Below are 17,532 nucleotides of genomic sequence, written 5' to 3' on the forward strand. Positions count from 1 at the left end.
AGATCATGGACGATCTTCAACCTCAACTCCACTTTCCCACCCAATCCCCATATCCCTTGATTCCTTTAGTGTCCAAAAATCTACTGATCTCAGTCTTGAATATACTCAACGAATGAGCATCCACGGCCCTCTGGGGTAGAGAATTCCAAAGGTTCACAACCCTCTGAGTGAAGAAATTTTTCTCATCTTGGTCCTAAATGGCCGACCTCTTATCCTCAGGCTATGCCCCCTAGTTCTAGACTCTCCAGTCAGGGGAAACATCCTCTCAGCATCTACCATGTCAAGCCCCCTCAGCATCTTATACGAATTATTTAATGAAGGTTAGCACATTAGCATTTTCTTCCATTGTAAAGCTCATTGAACACAACAGTATTTGCTGCAGTCGCCCCACAGGATATGGGGAGCAATGCATCGAAGAAATGGATCAAGTGAGAAAGGAACAGATGAAACAGTCCCAGTCATGCCCATCAGACACCTGCACATTCATGTTTTGTTTAGTTCTGTCTTCATAAGTGTATAAATTACACGTGGAAAATCAAATGAGTAATTTCTTGATAGAAGGACCGGGATAGGTACCAAATCTGGTGTATGCCCTCTCTCTGTAACCTCCTCCAGCCCCACAATCCTCAGATCTCTGCGCTCCTCCAATTCTGGCCTCTTGCGCATCCACGATTTTCTTCGTTCCACAATTGACAGCTGTGCCTTCAGCTGCCGAGGCCCTAAATTGTGGAATTCCCTCCCTAAACCTCTCCACCTCTCTACCTCTCACCTCCTTTAAGACGCTCCTCAAAACCTACCTCTTTGACCAAGCTTTTGGTCACCTGTCCTAATACCCCATGTGGCTCGGTAACAAATATTGTCTGATTACACGCCTGTGAAGCGCCTTGGGACGTTTTACTACGTTAAAAGCGCTATATAAATGCAGGTTGTTGTATGATTGTCTCATTTCTGTTTGTGGGAGCTTGCTGTGCGCAATTTGGCTGCCGTGATTCCCTACAATAATGACTGAGCTTCAGAAGGGATTTAACTGGCTAAGTGCTTTGGGACATCCTGATGCTGTGAAAGGCTGAATAGCCGCCCAGCCCACATGAAGAATGACCACTGGGACGTCCTAGATTGTGCCTGAGGAACGAGGCACTCAGTGGCCCCTGGACTGGACAAAGAGGTAAATAGAAGGAAAGAAACATAAAGACTGTCTTTGAACACAGAGTAAGTTAACAAATTAAACTTTATTAACATTTTTCCTCAAATTCTGGAGTGTTCCTCTAAAAAGAGGACTTCAATACAAGGCATCAGCTTGAGCCTCAACAACTAACACTACCCAGTGTGTCTCCATCAGGGGAGTCACACCTACTTATATTCTAGTGTAAAAAGGCACTTTGAACATGTTAAAAATACTGCTGGGAAAATGTGGAATGTGCAGTAATCTGATCCAGGCCCAGGTGGACCTTGTCCAATAACAACTCACACACTGTACAGCCGACCTTTAACAAAGCTTAATCCATTATCGTTTAGCTTATTAATACTAGGAGGGGGGAGAGAGAGAGAGAGATATCCAGACCCACTGGGGTCTGAGTATAGTCAACAGCAGCTAACAGTGTGCAGCCTGCAGAAAGATAAATGTTTCTTTGTCTTGCACATAATAAAATTAATAAACTACTTATAAACAAACAAAGGTTTACAAACATTTTGGCAAGCAGCACACAGTGGATGTATGCTTTGTCCCCCACACACGTTTCAACAAACAGAGTGATGTCAACGTGTGCAGAGTTGTACTGTACTTGGCTTCCATTGGTAATTGCATCCCCATTGGGTTGAGTAATGCTCTTTGCCATTGGTCTTTGTCATATCTTGTCTTCCACCAATGTCCTTTACCACTGGCTATTTGTAATTGGATTGTACGTATACTGTGTAACGGGATTGGCTGTTTATCAAGCTGATGGCTTGTGATATCAGTTCCATTGGCCGGTCAGCTGGAGCTCTGGTGGTTTGGAAACACACTCACTCTGTTCTCCACACTGTTCTGCTCCCTTTGTTCCAATGCCTGCCCAGGGAGACTCTCACCTGGTTCGTTTGCCTTTGAGAATCAGCGCTAATTGGTGGCTGGGCATTTTGAATGATATCCCTCTGTGGTCTTCCTGGTTCTGAATAAGGGCAGCTCAGATTTACAGTCAGTCGATGAGAGGTGGCTGGAGTCAGGGTCTCCACCCTTCCAGACTCAATAGTGTTGGCTTAAATGTTACTGGGGAACACTGAATATTGAACAGGACTAGAGTGTAAATACCAGATGCCAAAAGGGCAATCATGTTTCTGATTTCATAAATATCAACTGACATGAATTCTGATGCATTCTGTTCTACTTAGCAGCTAGTTTCAACAATGAACAGAAAATAATATCACCACTATAGTAAGGGAAACCAGAAGTACCATTTAAAAGTTGTACAGGAGTAGTTTTGTACGCAGAAAATTAAAGAGAGCAGGTGAAAGCAGCATATAGCCGACCCGTGCTGACCAGGAGGTCCATTCCCACTCTCCACTCTCTTGAAAGCTGAGTCCCACCCACCTGACAGACTGATCGAATGAGACAATATTTAGAGAAGACAGTGAAAGCGGATGGAGAGAAAATTGAATGAATGTTTGAAATAGAAAGATACAGGACCATGGGGAAAGAGCGGGGCAGTGGGATTAGTTTGGGATTGATACAGGGCTATGGGAAGAGAGCGGGGCAGTGGGATTAGTTTGGGATTGATACAGGGCGATGGGGAGAGAGGGGCAGTGGGATTAGTTAGGGATTGATACAGGGCTATGGGAAGAGAGCGGGGCAGTGGGATTAGTTTGGGATTGATACAGGGCGATGGGGAGAGAGGGGCAGTGGGATTAGTTAGGGATTGATACAGGGCTATGGGGAGAGAGTGGGGCAGTGGGATTAGTTTGGGATTGATACAGGGCGATGGGGAGGGGCAGTGGGATTAGTTTGGGATTGATACAGGGTGATGGGGAGAGAGTGGGGCAGTGGGATTAGTTTGGGATTGATACGGGGCTATGGGAAGAGAGCGGGACAGTGGGATTAGTTAGGGATTGATACAGGGCTATGGGGAGAGAGCGGGGCAGTGGGATTAGGGATTGATACAGGGCGATGGGGAGAGAGCGGGACAGTGGGATTAGTTTGGGATTGATACAGGGCTATGGGAAGAGAGCGTGGCAGTGGGATTAGTTAGGGATTGATACAGGGCTATGGGGAGAGAGCGGGGCAGTGGGATTAGGGATTGATACAGGGCGATGGGGAGAGAGCGGGACAGTGGGATTAGTTTGGGATTGATACAGGGCGATGGGGAGAGAGCGGGGCAGTGGGATTAGTTAGGGATTGATACAGGGCTATGGGGAGAGAGTGGGGCAGTGGGATTAGTTTGGGATTGATACAGGGCGATGGGGAGAAAGCGGGGCAGTGGGATTAGTTTGAGATTGATACAGGGCGATGGGGAGAGAGCGGGGCAGTGGGATTAGTTTGGGATTGATACAGGGCTATCTGGAGAGAGCGGGGCAGTGGGATTAGTTTGGGATTGATACAGGGCGATGGGGAGAGAGCGGGGCAGTGGGATTAGTTTGGGGATTGATACAGGGCGATGGGGAGGGAGCGGGGCAGTGGGATTAGTTTGGGATTGATACAGGACTATGGGGAGAGAGCGGGGCAGTGGGATTAGTTTGGGATTGATACAGGGCGATGGGGAGAGAGTGGGGCACTGGGATTAGTTTGGGATAGCTGTAACAAAGAGCTGCGCAGACACGATGGGCCGAATGGTCTCCTCCTGTGCTGTAAACTATGATTCTACAAAGAAAACCTAAAATCACCAGAAGGAATGATTACAGATAACAGTAAACTCCATGGACAAACATCTGTCGGTGACAGTCGAGACTCACACAGGCACCTACACCTTAAATAACAAATAGGAGATTCTTATATATAATATATATTAATACTCATGCGTATAACCTGCACTTCATGTCGGTGTCACACTTGCTTCTTGTAACACTTTCCTTGTCACACTTTGTTCATAATACCTCTATTGTTAGTATTCTCAGACTCACCACGAGCAATGTCACGGGAGATAAACACACGCTTACTATAATATGTGTGAATCTATACATAAAATATATACATGCACACATGTAGTTTTCAAATATATATTTATGTGCGTTTTTTAAAAATCTGGTAATTGTCCCAATTTCATAATTTTTCTCTCACATTTTTTGTTTGTAGGAGGGGAGAATTTGAACAAAATATTGCTGCTCGGATTCTTGGCAAAATTCTGGTGGTTATGCTGATATTTATCGAGAATTATGAGCCCTCTCTATAGCTGGGATGAATAAACACAGTGCTTACGAGATCAAAGCAAAGCCTAAAATCCCACCTGAGTGGGTTTAGTACAATACAAAGCGCGTCTCTGTGGAACAGGTCAGCGGCCAAATCAAAGGTGCTGATGGTTCTGTGCTATGCCCCCCATTGATCCTGCCCCCTATTGACCCTTGCCCCGTTGACCTCGCCCCTTATTGACCTGTGCCTCCCTGTTAATCCCTGCTCCTATTGACCCATGCCCCCATTGACCCTTGCCCCCTATTGACCCACGCCCCCTATTGACCCCTCGCCCCTTATTGACCCACGCCCCTTATTGACCCACGCCCCCTATTGACCCCTCACCCCCTATTGACCCCTCGCCCCCTATTGACTGACCTGGTGCTAAATCTATTCTTTCTCATCAATGAAATTGATCTGAAATTACCAACACCACATGACTACAATTTTAAGCCTCATCTGATGCGATTTCTAATTTTATTCCCAGTTATTGATAAATATTCCGACTGTTTTATCTCAATGATCTGGTACATAACGAAGAGAGATCTTTGTTGGTTAGAGTAACACAAGCCGTCCTAAGCACCCAGAAGAACTAGAAGTCTCCCATTTATTTCTGATTTAATTCGTGCCCTCTGCCCCCCCCAAGCACCACGTCAGCACCACATCGACCTCCTTTCATTTGCATCTGGCTGTTTTCAGACTTGTGCAAGCTTAGAGTCTTCAGTTTATAAGGACTTTCGTCGAGGAGGACTGGGCAATGAGACCAGTGAAGGTATCTCTCCCAGGGGTCGGGTCCAAGGTCTGACTTGGCACTGCTGCTACGGCAATTCAAAATGTTGGCCATCAGCCCTTTTCTTTTAGTTTGAACACAAAGTCAAGCTGGCCACGTGTTCGACCCAACAAAGAGGGAGATTGGTAAAGAATCTTCTGTCTTTTGCTAAACCTCAGTACAGCCAGGTAACCCAGGACTTATTCCAATCATTGCCTCCGCCACTGAAACCACAGCAGCATTTGGCTTGAGCAGATTCAGTTTACAACAGCTGGTTTGAGTAAGACTGACCCTGGAGGGATGATCACCCAACCTGGAGGGAGAGAGTCAGCCCCTGGCAGGGTGTTCATGCTGCTTGACAAGTCTATCACGGCTCCAGGCAGCATCGAGAGGCCTTCTGTTGTAGGCCTCAGTCGAGCCTCAACCCTCTCGTGCATTCCTTTTGTCGAAGGAATTCCCTTGATCTTCCCGTCCAGTTTTTTACAACTTGCTGCTTTCCCTTTTGACGCTGACAGCCGTTCGAAGTTGCTGTGAGATCCAGCCACCAAGGACATCAACGGAAGTCCAAGGGAGCCTGCTAAGAACGGTGATGACATTAAAGAAGTTTTGGCCAAGTTTATCGGAGTGCCATTGAGAGAAATGACAGAGCTGGGAATGGCTGTGATCGCAGAAGATCCAACAGTGCTACACGTCAGGGAGCTGAGGTCCAGAGGTGCAGGGTTTATTGGGATTGGCAGTGAGCTTCCCAATGTTTGGAGGGGATGGTTTCCAAAGATGGCCGCTGGATTGGGAATGATGATCTGTGTCCCGTTTAAGTAAGCCATTTCAGATGTCATTGGGTTCTTGGCCGACTGCCGGAGTTTCAGCATTTCCTGTTGTTCCGGGGACACAAAGTGCCCGTGAGCTTTGATGTGTTTGCGGAGGGAGCTGGGATCGGTGTACCTCTTGTGACAGCCGGGCATCTTACAGTAATACGGTTTGTCCACATAATGCGTCCGGGTGTGTTTGAATCGGTCACTGGAGTTGGAGTATCGCTTATTGCAGCCTTCGTAAGGACAGATATAGGGCTTCTCACCTGGGGGAGAGGCAAAGGGAATGTTCAGCCACTGTAGCGTGAGACATCGCCTGTATCTGAGTAACGACAGCAGCAACAGTACAAAGTGAATACTATTCCCCCGAGAGAATACAAAGAACTTGGGACATAAAACCAAAGGGGTTTTGCCAGGTGCATTCTCCAGCACAACTGGGTTCCAATGGGGCTGCTCATTATTTTCTACTTTTGGTCCATTAATTATTGTCTTTACTTTGTGTGATCTTGGTTACCACACTCCAAAACGACATGCAAGCACTGGAGAGGGTGGAGACCCACTCCTTACCTGTTAGACCCTCACCCCAGACCCACTCCGTACCTGTGAGACCCTCCCCCAGAACCACTCCGTACCTGTGAGACCCTCACCCCAGACCCACTGCTTACCTGTGAGACCCTCCCCAGACCCACTCCTTACCTGTAAGACCCCCCAGACCCACTCCGTACCTGTGAGACCCTCCCCCAGACCCACTGCCTACCCGTGAGACCCCCCCACAGACCCACACCTTACCTGTGAGACCCTCCCCAGACCCACTCCTTACCTGAGAGACCCTCCCCCCAGACTCACTCCATACCTGTGAGACTCTCCCGCCAGACCCACTGCTTACCCGTGAGACCCTCCCCCCAGACCCACACCTTACCTGTGAGACCCTCCCCCCAGACCCACACCTTACCCGTGAGACCCTCACCCCAGACCCACTGCTTACCTGTGAGACCCTCCCCCCAGACCCACACCTTACCCGTGAGACCCTCACCCCAGACCCACTCTGTACCTGTGAGACCCTCCCCCCAGACCCACTCCATACCTGTGAGACCCCCTCCGACCCACTCCTTACCTGTGAGACCCTCCCCCCAGACCCACTCCTTACCTGTGAGACCCTCCCCCCCAGACCCACTCCTTACCTGTGAGACCCTCCCCCCAGACCCACTCCTTACCTGTGAGACCCTCCCCCCAGACCCACTCCTTACCCGTGAGACCCTCCCCCCAGACCCACTCCTTACCTGTGAGACCCTCCCCCCAGACCCACTCCTTACCTGTGAGACCCTCCCCCCAGACCCACTCCTTACCTGTGTGCGAGCGGTTATGGATTTTCAGATTCTCCAGCCGAGAGAAGCTTTTGTTACAGGTGGGACAGCGATGGGGCTTCTCGTTGGTGTGAGTGCGGATGTGAATCAACATCTTGTACCTAAGGATCGTTGGAGACAGCGATCAGTCACCCTGACACAGAATAGAACATTCTAGCTGCACCGGACGGGGGGGCGCGCAGCCTGTGCGATCACTGCAGCCCAACGAGACAGAACTGGGGCCGGAACCTCGACAAAACAGCCCCACAGCAGAAAAAAAACCAGCTTCCATCTCCCCCCACAGCTAAACTCATTACACTGGAGAGTTAAAAAAAAAAAGCAAAATACTGCAGATGCTGGAAATCTGAAATAAAATACACTGCCATATTCCAGGGCCATGGGAGCCTTCTCCGGCTTTGCTAAATTTTCCAGACTTCCCTCCCCTTCTCCGCTGTAACCATAAACACCTCCTCCAGACCCATCTTTTGTTTCTTTACTTGTCCCATTACCATCCCATTTTGCCTCGCACCATCACCACTTTTGCTATTTAATAACTCCTGCCCTCCTCCCTGTCACAGACAGTTCTTTACTCCCCCCTCCCCCTTCTCCCTGGCTCTGTATTTGCTGTAATCTCAAACTACTTCCACTTCTGATGAGAGGTCATCGACCTGAAACACTGGGCTGGATTTTGCAGGAATGGGGTGTCTCGCAACGCGCCCCGTTAGTTAAGACTTTTTTCCACACTCGCTGGAAGTGTGAGCTGATAACCACAGCATGAGAGCTACGAGTGGGTTAACACATGTTTTTTTTCCACCATACCCCACCCCTCCCTGCTGCCTATGCTCCGTCCAAATCCACCACCTGGTAGGACCGCCCGGTTTGTTTCAGAGCAGGGGCTGGGGTTTCAGGTACCTGGCGTTGAATCCCTTCCCTCTCCGTGCACAGCCTTCCCAGAGGCAGCAGTATCCTGTTTCCTTCTCCGGTTTTACGTGAAAATCATTCACATGATCGACCAGGTCCTGGAGCGATTCAAAGAGCTGGTTACACTGCAAGGTAAGAGGTCACGGCCTCAGATAATGGTCCCTTTCACAAACAGAATACAGCTCTCGGGTATCAGAAGAAGAAAAGAATCTGCATTTATATAGCGCCATCCACAGCCTCAGAGCGCTTTACAGCCAATGAAATACTTTTGAAGTGTGGTCACTGTTGCGCACAGCAAGATCCCACAGACAGCAATGAGATAAATGACCAGATAATCTGTTTTTAGTTATGTTGGTTGAGGGACAAATATTGGCCAGGACACCGGGGAGAACTCCCCCTGCTCTTCTTCGAAACAGTGCCGTGGGATCTTTCACATCCACCTGAGAAGCCTCGGTTTAACGTCTCATTTGAAAGATGACACCTCCGACAGTGCAGCACTCCCTCCGTACTGCACTGAGGTGTCAGCCTGGATTTTGTGCGCAAGTTTCTGGAGCGGGGCTTAAACCCACGACCTTCTGACTCAGAGGCGAGAGTGCTGCCCACTGAGCCACGGATGACATGTGATGAAAGCTCCAGGAACATGTCCGATCAGAGTTGGCGACACCAGCTACTGATGGCCTCAGTGCCCCTGGACTGGGGAGGAGACAAATCAGCCAGAGTTTCAGCTCTGGCTCTGCTCACAGTCCTGCTAGAAACCACGCTGAGGGGGTCAGCGGAGCAGAGGATCGGGCTTAACCTCAGACAGTGTCCTGGTGCCAGCTCAGACAACTCGTAGCGCCTGCACCGAGCAGTGGAGGGAAGGTCGTGTTCTTGCACGGGTGCTCAGCCCCACCACATTCGGGAAACCCTCACGGGCGGTCATGGAGGAGATGCCAAGGGGCGGCGGGGGGAGGGGTGGTGGACACCATGAGGGATGCTGTGGGGTGGGGGGAGGGGGGGCCGAGTTCGTCCACTTACCCTGCGCCACCTGCACGCCAGTTGTTCCACTGGGAGCTCGAGCAGGTTCTGCATCTCCTTGGGAGGTGTCACCAGTAAGGAGGACGTCAGGTGCACTGGGCTGGTCGAACCCAGCGGCAGGAAGAACTGGAAGGTCTGGGAACTCTGGCTTCCTTCCAGGAACCGGATTGGCTGCGGGTCCTGCAGAGAAACATTTCAAAACTTCAATTTCCTAATTTTCTTTTTTCTCTATCTCTCCCCTGAAGCTGCCAATCCAGGGCTCAGGCAGCTCCTGTACTCCAATCACAGGGCCCATTGCTTATGTGTGAGCCTCGACAGTGACACTCCCGGGTATCTGTTATTCTATATATAAACCCCCCCGAACCCCTCGATTGGATTCCAGCCTGTAACTCACTCCCGGGTATCTGTTATTCTATATATAAACCCCCCCGAACCCCTCGATTAGATTCCAGCCTGTAACTCACTCCCGGGTATCTGTTATTCTATATATAAACCCCCCGAACCCCTCGATTAGATTCCAGCCTGTAACTCACTCCCGGGTATCTGTTATTCTATATATAAACCCCCCGAACCCCTCGATTAGATTCCAGCCTGTAACTCACTCCCGGGTATCTGTTATTCTATATATGAATCACCCAAACCCGCCCAGAACCAGAACCCAACGCTAGTTAGTGACTGGTGACAGAACAAGCCAGGAACACTTCACCTGCACGTTTGCACAGAGCGTCCATTTATTCACTGACTACATTCAATCTACTCGACACAGAACCCAAGGTCACTGATTGCGATGAGCAGGCTGGAGGAGACGTCCCTGCTGTGTTTACGCGTGATGTTACAGTCGAATGTTACAGCCAGAGGTCACCGGGCAGATGTGCGACCCCGGTGTGGCACACAGAGCAGAAGGCCCCAGGTTCAATCCCCAGACTGTAGTGAGTTAGCTGGGCAGGCAACCGAGGTGCTTCCATTGGCCTCAAACCCTGGAGGGAAACATACAGAACGAGGGCATTGGTGCCAGTACCCCAGGCCTGGATACTTACGGTACTCACACCGGGTGATGTGACGTCACCATTCTGCAGCTCCTCAGACAGCAGGGCAGAGCCAGGCGGAGAGTCGAGAACTGAGCCTGGGGACAGGCTAAGGTCCACAATGGAGACAGAGCTCCGTGCAGGAGAGAAATGTAAATCCAGCTTCTCCTGAGCCTGGGAACTGATCACTAGGCCTGGAACGAGAGAGTGAGAGAGAGAGGGAGGGAGAGGTACATGTATCATCGAGCTATCAACCAGCACTTGATACTTACATGTTATCTAATGAGGGTACGAGGCAATGGCTGTGAAAACATTATGAGTGATTTATGAAGGTTGAGCATAACATCCCTGCTTTCTTACTCTATGCCTCTGTTTATAAATCCATGCGTCTTTTTAATCACTTTTAATTATTTTCAAATAAAGTATTTATTTCTCTGAATTAATGCTTTTTTTTTCATTAATTCGTTGGTTTTCTTAAAATCTAGTCATTTTTAGTAGTTCTTATCACCTTTTAATTGATTTCAAGACGGTTAAGGGGAGATTTAATCGAGGTGTTGAAAATGATGACAGGTTTTGATGGAGTAAATACGGAGAATCTGTTTCCACTGGCAGGAGGGTCGGTGACCAGAGGACACGGATTAAAATAATTGGCAAAAAAGCCAGGGGGGAGATGAAGAGAATTTTTTTTACGCAGCGAGTTGTTCTGATCTGGAACGCGCTGCCTGGAAGGGCGGTGGAAGCAGATTCAATAATAACTTTCAAAAGGGGAATTGGATAAATACTTGAAAAGGAGAAATTTACAGGGCTGTGGGGAAAGAGCAGGGGGGAGTGGGACTAATTGGACAGTTCTTCCAAAGAGCCGGCACAGGCACGATGGGCCGAATGGCCTCCTTCTGTGGATTCTATGATTCCGACAGCTTTATCGACTTGTCCTGCCATCTATCCGGGAGGATCCTAGGACTTCCTGTGCAGGATCCTGACTCCCGATGTTGCCTGGCAATGGAGCAGTGAGGTCGGAAGGATTGGAGGCGGGACGGCCCATTCAGGACCCTTGTACAGGCTGCGTGGTGCAGAGTCCTGGCTGCTGTCATCCAGCTCACAGGGGCATTGACTGAGGCCTGTAGTCACATCAATCACCCCCTCCACCCAAAACTCAACGCATCGACAGTAAACCAGCGATAATGGGGAGGGCAGAAAAATATAGAGATGGTCTTGGGGCAAATGCAAGTGAGAGTCACTCAGGTCGATTCGTCTTCTGACTCTCAGTAGCCCACCTCCATGAAAAGAGGGCCTTTCACGGCCTCAGGACATCCCAAAGTACTTTACAGCCAATTAAGTATTTTTGAAGTGTAGTCACTGTTGTAATGTAGGAAACGCGGCAGCCAATTTGTGCACAGCAAGATCCCACAAGCAGCAATGAGATAATGACCAGATCATCTTTTTTTTAGTGGTGTTGGTTGAGAGATAAATATTGGCCAGGAGAACGGGGAGAACTCCCCCTGCTCTTCTTCAAAAAAGTGCCGTGGAATCTTTTACGTCCACTTGGGAGGGCGGGTGGTGCCATGGTTTAACATCTCATCTGAAAGACAGCACCTCCAACTCTGCAGCACTCCCTCAGTACTGGTACTTGGAGTGTCGGCCTGGATTATGTGCTCTAGTCCCTGGAGTGGGACTTGAACCCACGACCTTCTGCCTCAAGAGACCAAAGCACGACCCACTGAGCCATGGCAGACATCAATACCTGTCACCACCTGGGGAGTGACAGGAACTGACATCCACAGGGCACGATGGGGCCAAATATTTTCAGGTCCCCACAAGTTCTAGTTAGTACTGTCAAGGAGAACGTCTCCCAGTTCCACGGGTGCCCGTTAATCAAAAGAGAAGGTCCCTCACCAGACTGTGGGGGTAATGGAGACGCTGGTGCGATGATGGCCGTCCCATCAGCTGTCATCTTCAGCTCCCTCCGGGCGCTGCTCTCCTCTGTAGTCTGGTGGCCTTTCTGTTTCTTCCCCCTCATCATCCGAAGCTTGGAGATGCTGAGCTTCAGATCCAGGGGCTCGTCCAGGGAATGCATCGCCACGGTAACGGCACTGGGGAGGGAGGGACAGCGGTGAGTGCTCACAGGCCCTGAGCCCAGACTAAGAATTCCCTTCAACAGGGTGTTAAATCCTGAAAAACAGAACAGCAATTACATTTCATTAGACAGATGGTCCAGGTCTGTGAATGGATGACGTCCATTTATAGAATCATAGAATCTTACAGCACAGAAGGAGGCCATTCAGCCCATCGTGCCTGTGCCGGCTCTTTGAAAGAGTTATCCAATTAGTCCCACTCCCCTGCTCCTTCCCCATAGCCCTGTAAATATTTCCATTTCAAGTATTTATCCAATTCCCTTTTGAAAGTTACTATTGAATCTGCTTCCACCGCCCTTTCAAGCAATGCATTCCTGATCATAATAACTCGCTGCATAAAAAAAAAATTCTCCTCATCTCCCCTCTGGTTCTTTTGCCAATTAGCCTAAATCTGTGTTCCCCGGTTACCGACCCTCCTGCCAGTGGAAACAGTTTCTCCCCGTCTACTCTATCAAAACCCCTCAGAATTTTGAACACCTCCTCTGCTCTAAGGAGAACAACCCCAGCTTCCCCAGCATAGAATCATAGAATGATACAGCACAAAGGAGGCCATTTGGCCCATCGTGCCTGTGCCAGCTCTTTGAAAGAGCTATCCAATTAATTCCATTCCCCTGCTCTATGCCCACAGCCCTGTAATTTTTTCCCTTCAAGTATTTATCCAATTCCCCTTTGAAAGTTACTATTGAATCTGCTTCCACCGCCCTTTCAGGCAGCGCATTCCAGATCACAACAACTCGCTGCTTAAAAAAAGTCCTCATGTCGCCTCTGGCTCTTTTGCCAATCACCTTAAATCTGTGTCCTCTGTTTACTGACCGTTCCGCCACTGGAAACAGTTTCTCTGTATTTACTCTGTCAAAACTGTTCATGATTTTGAACACCTCTATCAAATCTCCTCTTAACCATCTCTGTTCTAAGGAGAACAATCCCAGCTTCTCCAGTCTCTCCACATAACTGAAGTCCCTCATCCCTGGTACCATTCTAGTAAATCTCTTCTACACTCTCTCCAAGGCCTTGACGTCCTCCCTAAAGTGTGGTGCCCAAAATTGGGCACAGTACTCCAGCTGAGGCCTAACCTGTGACATATAAAGGTTTAGCATAACTTACTTGCTTTTATACTCTATGCCTCTATTTATGATGCCCAGGATCCCGTTTATCATCTAAGCAGCTCTCTCAAAAACATCTGAAAGCACTTCACAGACAGGCAATTGCTCTTGAAGTCCAGTGACTGGTATTACATAGGCAAAATGGCAGCCATTTTTCACATAGCAAGATCCCCAAAACAGCAATGAAATGGATGTCCAGTTAATCTCTTTTTGGTGCTGTTGGTTGATGGAGGAATGTTGTCCAGGACACTGGGAGAACTCTGCTCTTCTTCGAAGAGTGCCGTGATATCTTTGACATCCACCTGAACAGAGAGAAAAGGCCTCGGTTTAAAGTCTCACCTGATAGATGGCACCTTCGACAGTGCAGCGCTCCCTCAGTACTGCATTGGAGTGTGAGCCTAGATTATGCACTGAGATAACTCACTCCCATGTGTCCCTTATTCTCCACATATCTCATTCCCATGTGTCCCTTATTCTCCACGTAACTCACTCGCAGGAGTAAACGCCTCACTAATCTATTTCTAATTCAGAGTTAACTTCGGTCTCAGTTACTGTGCGTGCTGGTCATTCTGACCTGCAGATGGTAATGCTACAATAATCTCTGCCCAACTCTACTGATTCTGCCCATTAGTACTAACCATGACCTGGTGCCAAAACTTGCCTATGATGTCCATTGTGAATCAAGAGTTCTGCAGAGCCCTTCCCAATGGCCCAGTCACATAACTCAGTGAGTTATATATTATCGTGATATTCAGTGGCTCCAGTTCTAGGCCTGACGAGAGTTACCAGGCACCATTCGTCCTCAACGCTCCTGCTTTCTCACTCAACAAGGACCAACTTTATTTCTGCCTCCCAATCAGGATGGGACAGCTGGCCTGAGTTGGTAACAGAAGATCATGGGATACAGCCCCACGCCGGGTTTGGGTTCTCCTGCTCTTCCATTGTATAAAGACCAGAAACTTGGTGGGGGGGGGTTACGCTGTCTCCTGCCGGAGTCACCATGGACGTCCCTACTTAGTGCCTGGTGGCTTGATGTTCGACCATGGGGACTAATCAGAGCCAAGTCAAGGGAGCAAGGCAAAAGGTTGAAAGAAGGAAGAAAGAAAGAACTTGCATTTATATAGCGCCTTTCACAACCTCAGGATGTCCAAAAGCACTTTACAACCAATTAAGTTCTTTTGAAGTGTAGTCACTGTTGTCATGTAGGAAACGCTGCAGCCAATTTGCAAACAGCAAGATCCCACAAATACCAATGAGATAATGGCCAGATGATCTGTTTTTAGTTGTTGGCTGAGAAATATACATTGGCCAGGACACCGGGGAGAACTCCCCTGCTTCTCCTCCAATAGTGCCATGGGATCGTTTACATCCACCTGAGAGGGGAGACGGGGCCTTTGTTTAACCGAAAGACGGCACCTCCGACAGTGCAGAACTCCCTCAGTACGGCACTGGGATTGTCAGCCTGGATTCTGTGCTCAAGTCTCAGAGTCAGAGGTGAGAATGCTACCCACCGAGCCATGGCTGATACCTGATAACCAGGCAGATTGGGACTTGTTTTTAAAACAATTTCCTTTTGTCTGGTGTCAGGACAAACCTGAGGAGTTTCCAAAAATGAAAGAAATGAAACAACGAGTGAGGGGGAGAGTTTGTTATCATTTAGACAGGGCTTCACCAATCTGCAAGAACTGAATTTCTTTTGGATTGGCGTCATCAATCTTGGGCCAGAGAAGATGGAGGCAGAAGCAAGATGTCTCTCCGAGCTTTCCCTCTGCTCTCACTTCCTGAGTAAATCCCTCCTGCAAACAATCTGAAAGGAGGAGAGAAACAGCAAAGGCCCCACTTTTCTCAAGCCGCCACACCTGGAACAGACATGTGGATTTTTCTCCTGTCTTGTGGGCTGCGAGTTCCTTCAAAGGAATGCTGCAAATGGGAAGCAGATGACCTTCCCACACTGTGGGTTTGAAAGGATTTGAAGCTTTTCCCTGGAGATGGCGGTAGTCTGATTTAAATCTTGGCGCAGGCCGACCCACCTCCTGAAGCTGGCAGGTCACCTTTCACTCTTCTTGACCACTCCCCCTCCAAGCTTCTCAATCAACAGCTTCCACCAGGCACAGCACCACACAAGGAGGCCCTGCGAGCAGCTTCCCCACACAGAGATTGCATCCCCAGAGGGCAGGAAACGAGCAGAGTCGGGGCACTTATAACTGGGGAGAGGCACAGGCTGAACATGAACTGTGTGGGGTTTGAAATGAATCTCAATCAAAGGGCCCATTATATGGTTCTCTGATAGGGACACTGGGAGCTGGCTGTTAAATCCAGTTAGAATCATAGAATGATACAGCACGGAAGGAGGCCATTCAGCCCATCGGGCCTGTGCCAGCTCTTTGAAAGAGCTATCCAATTAGTCCCACTCCCCCGCTCTTTCCCCATAGCCCTGCAAATTCTTCCTTTTCAAATATATATTCAATTCCGTTTTGAAAGTTACTATTGAATCTGCTTCCACCGTCCTTTCAAGCAGCGCATTCCAGATCATCATAACTCACCGCTAAAAAAAATTCTCCACATCTCCCCTCTGGCTTTTTTGCCAGTTATTTTAAATCTGTGTCCCCTGGTTACCGACCCTCCTGCCAGTGGAAACACTTTCTCCTTATTTACTCTATCAAAACCCCTCATAACTTTGAACACCTCTATTAATTCTCCTCTTAACCTTCTCAGCTCTAAGGAGAACAATCCCAGCTTCTCCAGTCTCTCCAGATAACTCCAGTTGGTAAAGCTTGGATCCAGAGAATCCAGATTTAACATCATGAGCGACAGGAGCTGGCTCACCGAGATATAAGATTCAGGGTGGGGCACGGGGGTAATGGAAATAATGCCACACTGGTGCACTCGAGGGCGGTCTTCTGGGACCAAGGTACATTGTTCGAGCAGCGTAGAGGGAGCTTTACTCTACACCTGGCTGAGATACACCCGACACTGCGAGAGGGAGCTTTACTCTGCACCTGGATGTGATATACCCGACACTGCGAGAGGGAGCTTTACTCTGCACCTGGCTGTGATATATCTGACACTGCGAGAGGGAGCTTTACTCTGCACCTGGATGTGATATACCCGACACTGCGAGAGGGAGCTTTACTCTACACCTGGATGTGATATATCTGACACTGCGAGAGGGAGCTTTACTCTACACCTGGATGTGATATACCCGACACTGCGAGAGGGAGCTTTACTCTACACCTGGCTGTGATATACCCGACACTGCGAGAGGGAGCTTTACTCTGCACCTGGATGTGATATACCCGACACTGCGAGAGGGAGCTTTACTCTGCACCTGGATGTGATATACCCGACACTGCGAGAGGGAGCTTTACTCTGCACCTGGATGTGATATACCCGACACTGCGAGAGGGAGCTTTACCTGAAAATCTGTTTTTGGTGGTGTTGGTTGAGGGATAAATATTGGCCCGGACACTGGGGAGAACTTTCCTGTTCTTTTTCAAATAGTGCCATGGGATCTTTTACATCCACCCGAGAGGGCAGACGGGGCCTCGGTTTAACGTCTCAACCAAAAGACGGCACCTCCGACAGTGCAGCACTCCCTCGGTATTGCAATGGGAACGTCAGCCTGGAATATGTGCTCAAATCTAGAGTGGGACTTGAACGCACTACCTTCTGAGGCGAGTGCTACCACCTGCCTGCCCTCTCAAGTCGACATAAGAGATCCCAAGGCACTTTTTGAAGATGAACAGGGGAGTTCCCCCCGGTGTCCCGGCCAATATTTATCCCTCAACAAACATCACGAAAGCAGATGATCTGGTTATTATCACATTGCTGTCTGTGGGAGCAAATTGGCTTCTGCATTTCCTACATCACAACAGTGACTACACTTTAAAGAGTAAAGGTACAGAGTAAAGCTCTCTCTCGCTGTCTCATTGAGTGTGAAATGCTTTGGGACGTCCTGAGGTTGTGAAAGGTGCTGTATAAACGCGAGTTCTTTCTTTCAAAGGAATCCAGCACTCACAGGGTTAAGCCTCCCAGCAATAAATTATTTTGAGCGAGCACAGA

At 49.0% G+C, this 17,532-nt stretch overlaps 1 protein-coding gene across 1 annotated transcript in view; it reads right to left on the reverse strand.

Moving 5' to 3' along the window:
- Positions 1–4,718: 4,718 nt before the first annotated feature.
- The window catches only part of glis2b (GLIS family zinc finger 2b), a 46,800-nt gene continuing 33,986 nt past the window's right edge, over positions 4,719–17,532 (reverse strand). The window contains exons 2-8 of the mRNA XM_068003579.1: positions 13,472–13,772; positions 12,129–12,404; positions 10,248–10,429; positions 9,211–9,390; positions 8,181–8,318; positions 7,276–7,390; positions 4,719–6,195 (exon numbers count right to left, since the gene is read on the reverse strand). Of these exons, the coding sequence (XP_067859680.1) occupies positions 5,378–6,195; positions 7,276–7,390; positions 8,181–8,318; positions 9,211–9,390; positions 10,248–10,429; positions 12,129–12,309 (1,614 nt within the window). The 5' untranslated portion in view covers positions 12,310–12,404; positions 13,472–13,772 and the 3' untranslated portion in view covers positions 4,719–5,377. The remainder of the gene's footprint in view (positions 6,196–7,275; positions 7,391–8,180; positions 8,319–9,210; positions 9,391–10,247; positions 10,430–12,128; positions 12,405–13,471; positions 13,773–17,532) is intronic.

Source organism: Heptranchias perlo, chromosome 22 (assembly GCF_035084215.1).
Source record: "Heptranchias perlo isolate sHepPer1 chromosome 22, sHepPer1.hap1, whole genome shotgun sequence".
Lineage (NCBI taxonomy): Eukaryota > Metazoa > Chordata > Chondrichthyes > Hexanchiformes > Hexanchidae > Heptranchias > Heptranchias perlo.